Source organism: Eutrigla gurnardus (assembly GCF_963514095.1).
Source record: "Eutrigla gurnardus genome assembly, chromosome: 3".
NCBI lineage: Eukaryota > Metazoa > Chordata > Actinopteri > Perciformes > Triglidae > Eutrigla > Eutrigla gurnardus.
Genome location: NC_139917.1, coordinates 23,259,687 through 23,272,406, shown reverse-complemented (window position 1 = coordinate 23,272,406; position 12,720 = coordinate 23,259,687). Strand labels below are relative to the sequence as shown.

The 12,720-nt window shown below is 40.7% G+C and overlaps 2 protein-coding genes across 2 annotated transcripts; both read right to left on the bottom strand.

Annotated features, from left to right (window-relative positions):
- Window positions 1-3,820: 3,820 nt before the first annotated feature.
- On the bottom strand, window positions 3,821-9,359 carry cnga1a (cyclic nucleotide gated channel subunit alpha 1a; the record flags this gene model as incomplete). The annotated part of the gene is made up of 7 exons (XM_084006588.1): window positions 8,914-9,359; window positions 6,963-7,076; window positions 6,387-6,572; window positions 6,196-6,300; window positions 5,837-5,943; window positions 4,882-5,492; window positions 3,821-4,795 (listed from the first exon to the last, which is right to left on the bottom strand). Exons 2-7 carry the CDS (start codon window positions 7,055-7,057, stop codon window positions 3,821-3,823), a joined length of 2,079 nt encoding a protein of 692 aa, XP_083862714.1. The 5' UTR covers window positions 7,058-7,076; window positions 8,914-9,359.
- A 1,115-nt stretch (window positions 9,360-10,474) lies between these two features.
- enam (enamelin) lies at window positions 10,475-12,087 on the bottom strand. The gene is made up of 6 exons (XM_084006587.1): window positions 12,025-12,087; window positions 11,883-11,912; window positions 11,653-11,718; window positions 11,503-11,544; window positions 11,189-11,308; window positions 10,475-10,978 (listed from the first exon to the last, which is right to left on the bottom strand). Exons 1-6 carry the CDS (start codon window positions 12,079-12,081, stop codon window positions 10,490-10,492), a joined length of 804 nt encoding a protein of 267 aa, XP_083862713.1. The 5' UTR covers window positions 12,082-12,087; the 3' UTR covers window positions 10,475-10,489.
- Window positions 12,088-12,720: the final 633 nt, after the last annotated feature.

Below are 12,720 nucleotides of genomic sequence, written 5' to 3'. Positions count from 1 at the left end.
AAATGCTGTTAATGCTTTGCTTGCGTTATTGTCACATTGAAACATTAACGGTCGCAGTTTGAAACAAATTAGAAAAGGGTAAAAACAGTTAGAAACACATATACAAATATAGGCTACAGAAGTCAGAATTGACGTAAATTGACCTGCATTTATAGCTAAATATCTACTCAAGGCACTTTGCACTACATTGACGGCAGAGGAGCCACCTGCACATCAGGATCTAATTCATACACATTCCCATGCCAACGGCACAGCCTTCGGGGCAAATTGGGGTTCAGTACCCAAGGATACTTCGGCATGTAGACTGGAGGAGCCGGGATCCAAACCAGCGACCTTCCGATTGGAGGACAACTTGCTCTACCACTGAGCGACAGCTGCCGCCCCAGGCATTGCTGCTGGCACAGTGGAAACATTTCAGGGTGAACTGAGTTGGCCAGCAAGAAGCTGGAAGAAGAAAGAAATTCAATGCAAACAGCTTTTCTGCTACACATCTTTAACGGTGTCTAATCTAAAAAATGACCCTTTTACACTTTGTTTTCTTCCCTCTTTTAGTTCATTACTAACACGGGTCAATACACTGAAGACCCCCAGGCTATGAATCCCACAGAGAAATATCTCCACTGGGAAATCAGCCCAATAGGCAACACATTTCCCAAAGTAAATGAAATGCCTTTCATTACTCACCATGCCTGGTCTGCTTAGATGTTTTCATTGACCATCACAATTAAGTTCATGTCAACATAGAGTATGTGACATTAATATTTAGACTGTGCTGTACAAGTCCGGATATAAGCTAAGGATTTAAAGTAGCAGCCCTGGTGATGGGAAAAGAGGAAACCTGTTGCACAAATAGAAACAATCTTAACAATTTAGCAGAGGCTCATCAGTTTATTTGTGTCCAAAGTCCCAACTCCCAACAAAAAAGCTGCAATGAAAATTAGCGGCCACATAATTTTTTCTGGTAACAAAATGAGGAAATGTTATTGTTCATTAACGCACCAGTTTAATAATGACCACATATTTGTTTTTCATTGTGACCACAGCATCACAGCACTCGGTTAAAGAAAGATCATCCTCTGGTTTAACACAGAAAAAGGCTGCGTTTATACCGAAACCACAATCTTTCCCAAATCTTAACCTTAGTCTTTTTTTCTGCTGATTTCCAAAAGTGGGATTTGAAGATCTCGTATGAAATTCTTCATTTGAGTGTTTTGTAACATTTGTGTGAAAGAAAACCCCCTCAAATGGAGCAGAAGAGGATATAGCGAATAAACAGATGGCATTAATCAGGTTGAAATGAACAATTTACATCACGTTTGTCAGGTTAATAGAGTTTAATGAATAAGACTTGAAGCATGTCCAAGAAAACATTGTGGGAGAAAGGATAAGACATTAAATAAGATAAGAATAGAATACCAAGGCCCATTGTTCCTTAATTGCTGAACTGCTACCATCTGCAGTACAGTAACAAACCATCTGCTGTCATTGTCTCTTCATTGATTAAGGCAAATAGACTGTTCTACTCCCACAATGCACCACACTGACAATTATCAAGTCAGAGAAAATGACAGGAGCAGGCACTTCATTAATGTAATAGAACGTGTGAGTGTGAGTCTGGGCTGGTGCCACCTTCTCATAAGTCACAGACAAAAGATGATCAGCAGTCACATGCTTAGCTGCTTTCACACTGGAGAGAGTAAGTCATGTTTACTTTTGAAAACGAGCGAGCGCTCTATCATTTTAAGTCTCCAAAGGGGATTGGTGCCATCCTCCACAAGATTTGTGTGGCAGCAGATGATATCCTGGAGGAGGAGGAGTGGCCCATACCCAGATGACAAGAGGACACAGGCAACACAGAAAGCGATGACAGGGATCTGTCGGGGATCGGTGTCCGAGGAAGGCTTGAGGACCAGCTTTCTGCTCCTGAAGGACCGCCTGCATTTCTGGATGAACATGACTCGGCTATATGACAGAAACTGACAGCAGGGGAGACACAGAGAGAGAAAGAGAGACCCAGAAGAGCACACGTAACCCAAGCTAATGTTTGAATCACAACCGTGCTTTCATTAAGACATTAGTTTTGGGTAGCTGCATTTCTTTAGGCCCTCTGCAATGTGCTCTGCTCACTGGTTAGATGAAATAGGTTTAAACTGGGATTTGTCAATGCATAGTGTCCAAAGAGTTTCGTCAAATGGTCGTGCTCTAGCAAATACTATTTGGGTTCAGTATCTTGGCCAAAGAAGTGTATTTTCACAGACTTGCAGTGGCAAGGTTTCGAACCACCAACCTTCTGATTGGAGGTCACCTTGCTCTACCTCTGAGTCACAGCCACCTGTTCGAGTCTAGAAATGATTTGCCCACATAGATATTGTAGATTTAGACTCGAGAACGGTCCTGGCTTGTATGCCCCCCTCATCAAAAAAACACCATTCACCACCAAAGAACACCAGATCTGGGTTCAGTCTATAAACATTCTTTCTCTGCAGCTTGATGAAGGTGAACTTTCTGCAGCTTTCTCTCTCTGCTTATTGGCATTCATCAGCCCCGAGGTGGACCAGTGGCTAAGGACACCGTCTGCCGACATTGACACGCGGGTTCGAACCCTGCCTGAGGTATCTCACACAGGCGTGTGTGGTGTGAATGTGTGTGTGTGTGTGAGCTCAAAACAACAACTACAAATCTCAAACCTTGCGTTCACAAGCGTTGTTCATTGCAATTTCGCGTCAATTTCAACTTCGAATTTCCGAATTTCCATCATCAATCAACAAGGAAGGAACAAACAGAGAACAGGTAAGTCCATGCAAGCCTAAGGGGTTGAGCTAGCTAGCTTAGTAAGCTAGCTAGCTTGACAGGCAATTCTTTTTTTATTAAAAAAACCTCACCAGGGACTGGACACAGACCACCTGGATATGGTGTCTTGCTTGTCAGCAACCACTTACCAACTGTTCTCCTGACAAGTTCAGAGTTACTGTACTGAGCAAGTGCATCTGCATTTTTTTTTATAGTTTAATGGCCAGATTAATTGAATCATTACCGAATTAGGTTAACATTCAGAGCAATATATTCCAAAAAAAATAGGTTCGGCACTGAAAACAGTAACTGAGAAACATGAATTACATACCACACCACCCCTTCTTCCTATAAGTCTATTAAACCTCAGAATTATATATAGTCTGTTTACTCCAGGTTTCTGTCAGAACCAGGATATGAGGGTCAGTCTATGATATTCTCAGGTGATTCATTTTTATTGATTTTTCATACTTCTGATGTTTAGATGCCCCAACCCCAGGATATTTCTGGATTTGTAAGCATGTGGCTTAAGTAAGACTTTCCCGGGAAGTCACAGGAAGGCTTACTTGCACAACCTAAAGCTTGTTTGGGGTTTGAGTTTTATGATTAGAACATTTCTGAGTTTTAACAACATCAAGAAATAGGCTGGTGGTGTTTTTGTATTAATGGCGATCTTTTCCGTCGGTGATCAGTAAAGGAATGTCAAACACTGAGCTCATGCATATCTAGTCATGAAAATCACAATAAATAGGACAACTGAAGCCAGTATTTTATTTGAATCAAATATCAATATTGTCATTGGCAACATTTGTCCATTGAATTACTGTTTTTTAATTTTCCAATATATACACAATGGCAATACTATTTTAAGACAAGTTCCAGTAGGATTTTCAGCCAGTTTCTAGTGTTCTTTGTCCTTTGTGGTTTTTAATTATCTGTGAGTCATTTAATAAGTCCAGTAAGAAAGATTTATTTATGATGACAAATCTACTGTAACTTATTAGAAAAGTGTTTTACAGCAACTATAGGTTTATTTGTCCTCTTCTTTTGCCTCTTCACTCTTTTCTTCTTCTTTTGCCTCTTCACTCTTTACTCCTTCATCTTTTATGTCCTCCTCCTCTTTTTCAACTTCCTTCTTTTCTCCTTCATCTTCTTCTTTGTCTTCTTTTATCACCTCACCTTTTTCCTCTTCTTCCCCTTTCTCCCCTTCCACTTCTTTCTCTGCCATTTTCACCTCTTCTTCCTCTTCATCCTCATCTTCCACCTCCTCTCCCGTTAGGCGCTCTAGGTCTGCAATGCGATATCTCAGAGCCTTGTCAGTGGTCTTGTTCTTTCCCAGAATCCTCTTTAGCTTGAATTGCGTCAGCTCCATCATGCTGTACAATTTGTTGACCTTCTCTTCCAGCTCCTTGGCCTCAGGCATGATGTTAGCTGGGTCCAGATCTATCAAATTGTCTTTCATCAGGATCTCCCGACCTTTGTCCTCGAGCATGCCTTTGGCATCAGGATACTCCGTCAGTGACTCCATCAGGTCATCCTTGGACAGGCAGAAGAGGTCTGAGTATCCAATGCTGCGGATGTTGGCTGTTCGACGATTTCCTGCTTTGCTGCCTTTAATGTTAAGAATACTGATCTCACCAAAATAGCTGCCGCTTCCCAACACACAAAACTGCTTGACCCCATCGTCGGCGACAACGGCAAGTTTTCCATCTTTGATGATGTACATCTCACGGCCGATGTCGCCCTTTTTGCAGATATAGTCTCCAGGACTGAACACCTGCGGCTGCAGCTTGAGCACCAGCTCTATCAGCAGGCCTGCCTCACAGTCTGCAAAAATGCGCACTTTCTTGAGCGTCTCCATGTGGACTTGGATGGCGATCTCGGCCCTTAGCTTGTCTGGGAGATACCTCAGCACCTCTCTTTCGTTCTGTGCCTTGCCGTTATTCCACAGGAAGTCAAACCACTTGATGACTCGCAACTCAAGATCCTTGCTGACCTTTCGGACCTGTGGATGAAATGGGAAGCTTTAACGTATCATAAGAGAACTTGTTATTTTTGTTATTAAGTAGAAAAAAGAGGATTTCCATCTACCTGCATGTACTGCTTGATGTTGTCAATCCGGGACTGAAACTGAGCTTGGGCAGCATTCATGTTGGAGATCATTGTGGCGATGTTCCCCACGATGGTGGCAAAGATCAAGACCCCCACTAAAAAGTCGGCCACGTGGAAGAAAAACTCAGAGTCCAGGGCTGGCGGTGGAGTTTCTCCAATGGTCGTCAGTGTCAGCGTGGACCAGTAGAGGCTGAACGAATACTTCCTGCCAAACTCCCCAAACGCTGGCTCGTCAGGATCAGTCAGAGAGGGGTAAACCCAGTCGTCAGCACCGAAACCAATGTATTTGGAGAAAGAAAAGTAGAAGCAAGCGTTCCAGTGGATGATGATGAGGATGTACATGATCAAGTTTGAGATGCGGAAGATGTTGGGGTAGTTGGTTTTAGTTTCCGTCCTCGTGAAGAACTCCATCATGCGGCCGATTCTCAGCAGCTTGTTGATGCGGATCTCTGGGTAGTCGAGGCCGAGGAAGAAATAGAGGAAGTCGGTGGGCAGCATGGAGATAAAATCGAGACGAAACTGGAAGGTGTTGATGTAGCTATCACGTAGCATCTTCTTATCTTTCACCATCAGGCCTTGCTCCAGGTAACCTGCATTCATGTAGAAAAATGTACTATTAAGAAAGTAAGAGAAAGGTTGGAAAACGAAAGTATAATAATCACTTGTAATCATTGATTACACACAGATTAATTCAAATGATCATTATTTTATATGCGTTCACAATTTAAATACATTTTTCAAGAATTGTTCTCACATTGCAATTAAAGTTTCTTTTCTGTTGATCAGTGTTTCAAAAAATGATAACCCCCCCAGTATGTCCACCTTCCCTCCTCCCCCTTAACATCTATTCATCTGTCCACTACATCAAATAGCTCCTGAATTCCATTCAAACTTTCAATCCTTTACCACATTTTGATTGGGAGTCATCTTTCACCTGTTCTGGTCCTGAAGAACATATCAGCCAGGTAGATTATGTCTGAGGTGTAGTCCAGAACAACCCAGTAAATGAGGTAATCATGCTGCAGCTCCTCAAAGCAAGCCCTGTAGGAGAAGATAACCATCAGCGTTGAGAGTGTTTCGTAAAGCACCAAATTCGCTACATCCCGCTGCTGTCATTATTGAAGTCTATTCAAATGAAATCTAACAACTTGGCACCAGATTTGAAAGAACAAGGCACAAATGCAGAACCCCTGTGGATATTCTTTGCAAGTATACGAATAGCACTTAATGGAGCTGGATTGAATTGTGACCATATGACCTGCAGAAAATTGCAGTGTTATTTATAGAAAATACCTGGCTATGATCATGGTCCAGTTGTACATGACGGGTAGTGTGATGATGAATAGCCAGTTGTAATATAAATTCCCAGCAGGATTAATGACAAATATCTCTTTGGACCTATGGAAAGAGGGACATAAAGAGTAAATTAATATTAGAAAGTGAAAAACTTGCCTTGAGGAAGTCTCTCTGAATGATGCACTTACTTGTCCTTTTCCTTTTGTTTTTCTTTCTCCTTTTCTTTCTCCTTCTTTTCCTTTTCTTCCTTTTCCTTCTCTTCCCTTTCCTTCTCTTCTTTTTCCTTCTCTTCCCTTTCCTTCTCTTCTTTTTCCTTCTCTTCTTTTTCCTTTGCCTCCTTTTCTTCCTTTTCTTTCTGGTCCTCCTCCTCCTTTCTGCAACACACATACATACATTGTAGAATACTGTGCATCAAGTGCTCTTTTAAGGCAAAGCTTGCTAAAAGGGTTGTAATAGAAGACAATTACACTTTCTTCTCTTTCTTCGAAAAATCATTAATTAAGGCATTTAATAGGCCTTTCTGAAATGGCTTAATGCATCAAAGAGACAGTGTCTCACAAGGGCATTTATCTCTGTGTGACTCCATAATCATGCTCTTCATTGTTATTGCTGTTATTCATATTTTGCAGACAATGAAGGTTTAATTCAGGCGCACTGGAAGAAACAGAGCATATTACATGTGAAGTTAATTAACTGTGTTATTTTACTCATTAACGTATTATAAGCTCTCTGTTTGGATAGTATGAAACGTGTCTTTTGCTTACGGGTCACCATCGCTGGACTCGTTGCGGTCTTTGGAGAGTTGTGGTTCAGTTTGAGGTGGCTCAGTGACGTGAGGATCAGTGGTTGATGTCGCCATGGCAGCAGATATGTTTACCCTGGAAACATTTTGGAAGCATGAAATGACTGGAGGTTAAATACTCCCACATACCAACTTGGTCTGTCCTAGCAGTATGATATGCAAAATAGACCCTCGGATTACATACAGCTGAAACTAGTTGTCCATTATGGGATTATTCAATAGAAAATGTGTCATTTATTCATTTTAAAGACATAATGGCAAGATGAACTGCTACCACCATCCCAAATGTGTATATTTCATTGTTTTCTTGGTCTTATGTAATAGTAAAATTAATATCTTTGTTGGTTGGGTAAACAAGACTTTTGAGGTGATTGGATTTTATCAGGGAGAGTTTTTTTATTATTTTCTAGCATTCAGAGACCAAATTACGACGGCGTATTAGGGCCACTGTCGAAAAAAAAAAAAAAAACACGGAGCCGAGAGAGGTGGGCAATATTCTGAGATTAAAAGTCACAAATTTGCTAGTTTTAAAGTGGCAAATTTGCGACTTTAAAGCTAGCAAATTTGCGAGTTTTAAAGTGGCAAATTTGCTAGTTTATTACGATGCTAACAAACGGCATTTATGCTAGCTAACTTCCCATGAATGTAGCTTTTATCTTTCTAATTAATCCATCCCGTGTGTCAATGCTTTGCTAAGGTTTAGGGTGATGGCTCTTGATGGTTAGTGTTGGTTAATTTTATATGGGCCAAATTGTCATCTTACGGTATGTGTGTTTGTTGATCGGGTGGTTTGGCTAAGCTAGCGGTCATAGAGGAAGTAATCACGTAGCTTGACCCGGATGTTTGCCGTTGCTATGACAACAAGTGAAAGCTACCGCTAGCTTAGGCAAACTACCTGCTCAATAAACACAAATAAGATAACAATTTGGCCCATATAAAATTAACCAACAATAACCATCAACAGCCATTACCTTAAGGGCCTTAGCAAAGCGTCACACGTTGGGATGAATTCATTAGAAAGATAAAAGCGACATTCGGAAGCGAAGTTAGCTAGCATAAATGCCGGTTGTTAGCATCTTAATAAACTAGCAAATTTGCCACTTTAAAACTCGCAAATTTGCTAGTTTTAAAGTCGCAAATTTGCCACTTTAAAACTAGCAAATTTGTGACTTTTAATCTCAGAATATTGCCCACCTCTCTCGGCTCCGTTTTTTTTTTTTTTTTTTTACAGTGGCCCTAATACGCCGTCGTACCAAATGATTAAGAAAGAACATAAATGTATGTATGACCGTTCTGATGCTTTTGATGATTTTTTAGAATCAAAAGTTTAAGAACAGATGTGTTTCAAGCTGCATTCACACAAATATATTGTATTTTTTAAATGAAAAAAACAACCCTTTCCAAAACGGTGCATCAAATCATTATTTCACACTTGCAGTCATTTAATGGTGATACACTAAACACAATATACAATGTGTGAAATGTTTCACACAGTATGTTAATTGTTATTTATTTGATTTATTTGGAATTCCATCCACATCACACCTACAATAATATTGCCCTTGTCCTGATTGAGCTTAAATAGCCTACTGCAAAATAGTTTGTTCAACACTTCTCCTAAATGTGTCTTTAATTGTTTTTTAATGCACCTGTTACTAATCAATCTGCCTCAAATCACTTTGGGCCAACACCTGTTGTTTGTAAATGTCCTATAAATATGCAAACTTGAAATTGAAATATCCACAGCTGTGTTATAAAAGACCACAAATCATTAAACATTTCATGATTGCATCCATCCACACTTGCAGTCCAAAACCACAGTGGGCAGAAGAGCAGAGGATAAGCTGAAATGGTGATCACACAATAATAAGTCTAGTGATGTCTCATAGTCCATTCAATTTTGAACAACTTACCTTTTCCACTAGCCCTGTGATAGACTGGCGACCTGTCCAGGGTGAACCCCGCCTTCGCCCAATGTCAGCTGGGGTCAGCTCCAGCCCCCCACGACCCTGAATACAGGATAAGTGGTAGACGATGGATGGATGGACCTTTTCCACTTGTTATTGTAATGTGAAGTCCATTTTCCTTTTATCCTTTCGTTTTTTTAAGATATGGAAGCTGAACACTCACAGCAGCAGCCGATTTATCTTATTAATCATAAAGTGCTAATTCAAATAATATCCAAATGTAGCTCGACAAGTATCACCTGCATTGAGACTAACTAACTGTGTCATAGAGTCTCAGTGACCCTGACAAGGATTTGTGGATTAGAGTTGGCTGAGAGGAGGAAAGACAAAGTCAGTCATCCTCCTTATTTGTCCACTCCGGTGGGAGATGAGATTCGTTTAGTGAAGCTTGGACAACCTTCACTTATCTGTTAGTGAACACTGAAAAAAAGTGTTTACACCTCTTCTTTTTAAAAAAAAAATCTGTGACAGGCTATCATATTCCTGACCATTTGTGGAACATCAGAGGATTAAGTCTGTCTGCACACACACACGCCACGCTGCTCAGTCAGCACCCTCAGCCACGTCCACCTCTGATCCTATTAGATCGTGCCGGGCATTCAGATTCCAGGTCAGGTGGATCTGGTTCCTATTACATGAATAATAATCATGTGGGTGAAATTAAATCTGATCCTCTATCAGTGTTGAATGCTACATCCTAATAGCAGGAGCTCCTCCTCCCCTGCATAGACCTCCCGTTGTCCCGAAGCAATGGTTGGCTGTTTTATTTTCAGACAACAAAATGCACTGCTCTTACATAAAGTGACATCTCTGGATGTTTAATTCACATTGAATCATTTTGCATTGGATATGAATGATCATGGCATTACATGTTTTTGTTGATTGGGTCAGCTTAGGGGAAAGGCAAAAATACTACACTTTGCACCAGCTACTGTATGTTTTAGATGATCATGTTATTTTTATTATTATTATTATTATAATCAGTATTGCCCTTATTTAATAGTCTTTTCACAGAAGACATTTTGACGTGTACCAGCAGGAAAAGCACTTGTGTAAATAACAACCCTATAAACATAATAACCTGCTTCAGTTTCACGGTGCTGGTGTTGTGCATGCTGGCATTCTGTCTAAGCTTACTGGGCCACTTGAATAGGACAGAACCACCATTAATTAATGAATGTTAAGAGTAACACTTGTGCTCTTAATACTGTAACACTTCCAAATGTTTGCTGTGAAAAATGCCTCATATTTTTTATCGGATTTGTATATTTCTCTTCCACAAACATTCCCGACTAATTGATCACCGCCGAATTTCAAGTACAGAATTCTAAACCGTATTTTAATTGGAGACAGAAAGAAGAACAACATTTTTCCAATTCTGAACTAAAACACACACTTCACTTGTTTTTCTTCTCTGTTCAATATGCCACAGCTTTTCCATCCTCTGCACTTGCATACTTCCTGTTGCTAACAGCTAACGGCTAACAGAGGAGCACTTACGGTGCTAATAAGAGCAAACTAACTACACTTCTGCCACTCCAGTTGTGTCAAGCTCAGCTGTCAGTGGAGCAGCACTGGCATCAGGAGCAGCACCGGCATCAGCAGCAGCATCAACAACAGCATCGACAACAGCATCGACAGCAGCATCAACAGCAGCAGCATCAACAGCAGGGACATCAGCTGCAGCATCAACAGCAGGGACATCAGCTGCAGCATCAACAGCAGGGACATCAGCAGCCGCATCAACAGCCACCTCGGAGGCTGCAGGGGTAACGTCAACGGGAACCACATCAACGGGAGCTACATCCAATGCAGCAGCGTCAACTGCTGCAGCATCTACGGGAACGTCAACCACGGCTGGCTCGACAGCTGCTGTAGGGTCTGCTGGTGCTTCCTCAACCACAGCTGGCTCAGCCTCAGCTGCCTCCACCTCCTCGACCTCCTCTTCCTCATCAGAGTTTAGCGGGACAGCAGGAGCACCGAGTGCTGCAGCTTTGGGGGCCGGGCCATCCTGCACAGAGAAGATGGACAGGAAATTAGTACTTTACACAGAAAGCCCAAACTGATGGCAGTGTGTTACGAAGATGGACATTTACAAGGCAGGGAGGGTCCAAAATAAGATGCCAGTGTCGGTATTAAAAAATAAAACATTCACATGTAAATGCGACAGAGAAACTAAAGAGGATATCCTACAGCTCTCTTTTTAATGTGCATATCATGCAATCAACAGGTAGGTGTTCTGTAGATGCCTGCTCACCTCTGTCTCCTCCTCAGATGCATCTTCAAGAGCTTGGGGAGCAGGAGGAGGGACATCCGCTGACTGGACCGGAGCAGAATCCACCTGAATACATTGTAATGAAAACAGCATATAGAATTGTGACAGATCAGAATTTGCGGTGCTGTATGTGAGTTTAGCACTCCGGCTGCAGCTGGATCAACCTGAGCTCATGAATTATTCATTAATATAATGTTATTTGTTTGTTTTCAGATACGTCTGAAACTAAAATCATATAGTCTAACAAGACATAAACTTACAGGAGCATCAGCAGCAGGCAGGAAGGGGTTTCCAACTACTCCCTGAAAAAATACAGATTACGGATTATAATTAATGTTTAATGTCAAACCATCAAAATGAATGATGATTTATATGTCTTTTTTGGTGAAACTACAATGAACCCCCACTACCTGCTGCTGGTACTGTCTGTACATCTCCATCCACCTCAGGGCCTCATTAGCATGAGCTGCAACCTGCTGAGGAAATACCAGACATCTCTAGACATGCGCTGCAATTAAGCCAATTATCCTCCCTCTGTCAGACACCTATCATAGCACACATTTGATGACATGACTTAAACATGGTATCACATGCAACGGCAGACAGACTCGGAAACCTTGCAGAAGAGCAAAAGTCTTACTTTTTCCTCATTGCTTTCACTCTCCGATACCTGAAAATCAAGCAAGAGGAACGAGGAACATTATGCACTTTTTTTAAAGCAAAACAACATATAAAAGATCAGATTTGTGATCAGAATAATATCATGTTTAGGAAAGACTTACAGGAGCAGCCAAGGTGGTGACCAGCAGGCACATCATGACCACCAATAGCTTCATCATGATTGTTCCTACAAAAAAACACACACATATTATGTACAATAATGACATTCTTTCCTTCATTTTCTTTGCTAAATTAAATAAAACAACAGATAAGATAAGTGGATTCAGGACTTATATCAGCAGGACTTTGTTTAACACAGAGTCAAATTGTTTCCATAAGAAAAGTCCATCTCAAACCTGTTTTTGTTCCTGGTGCAGAGAGAAAGTAAAGATGTGTCTCCTCAGGGATGGAAAGTAATCTCCCTCATCCCTAACATGGATGCCATTTATATACAGGAACATCCTGTGACAGCCAATCACGTCCAGTAAAACTCACAGAGCTATGTGTTTGAAGAGATATCCTGAAAAAAAGCATTTAGGCTCAAGGCCCCTCTTATAGTTAATTACATGCTGTGCAAGTATGCTGAGCACACAGGTCCCTCTCTTTATTTCACTCAACTGAAAAGAGAAAAGATGAGACGGCATGAAGCTGACATAAGCATGCAATGATAATGAATGACTTAGTTGACTGAAAACATATATATATATATATATATATATATATATATATATATATATATATATATATATATATATATATATATATATATATATATATATATATATATATATATATATATATATATATAACACATAGAG

Coding starts and splice junctions, on each gene's coding strand:
- enam (XM_084006587.1), bottom strand. CDS start 12,081: ATGATGAAGCTATTGGTGGTCATGATGTGCCTGCTGGTCACCACCTTG. Junction 11,913..12,024: donor TCACCACCTTGGCTGCTCCT/GTAAGTCTTTCC, acceptor CTTGATTTTCAG/GTATCGGAGAGTGAAAGCAA. Junction 11,719..11,882: donor GTGAAAGCAATGAGGAAAAA/GTAAGACTTTTG, acceptor GTATTTCCTCAG/CAGGTTGCAGCTCATGCTAA.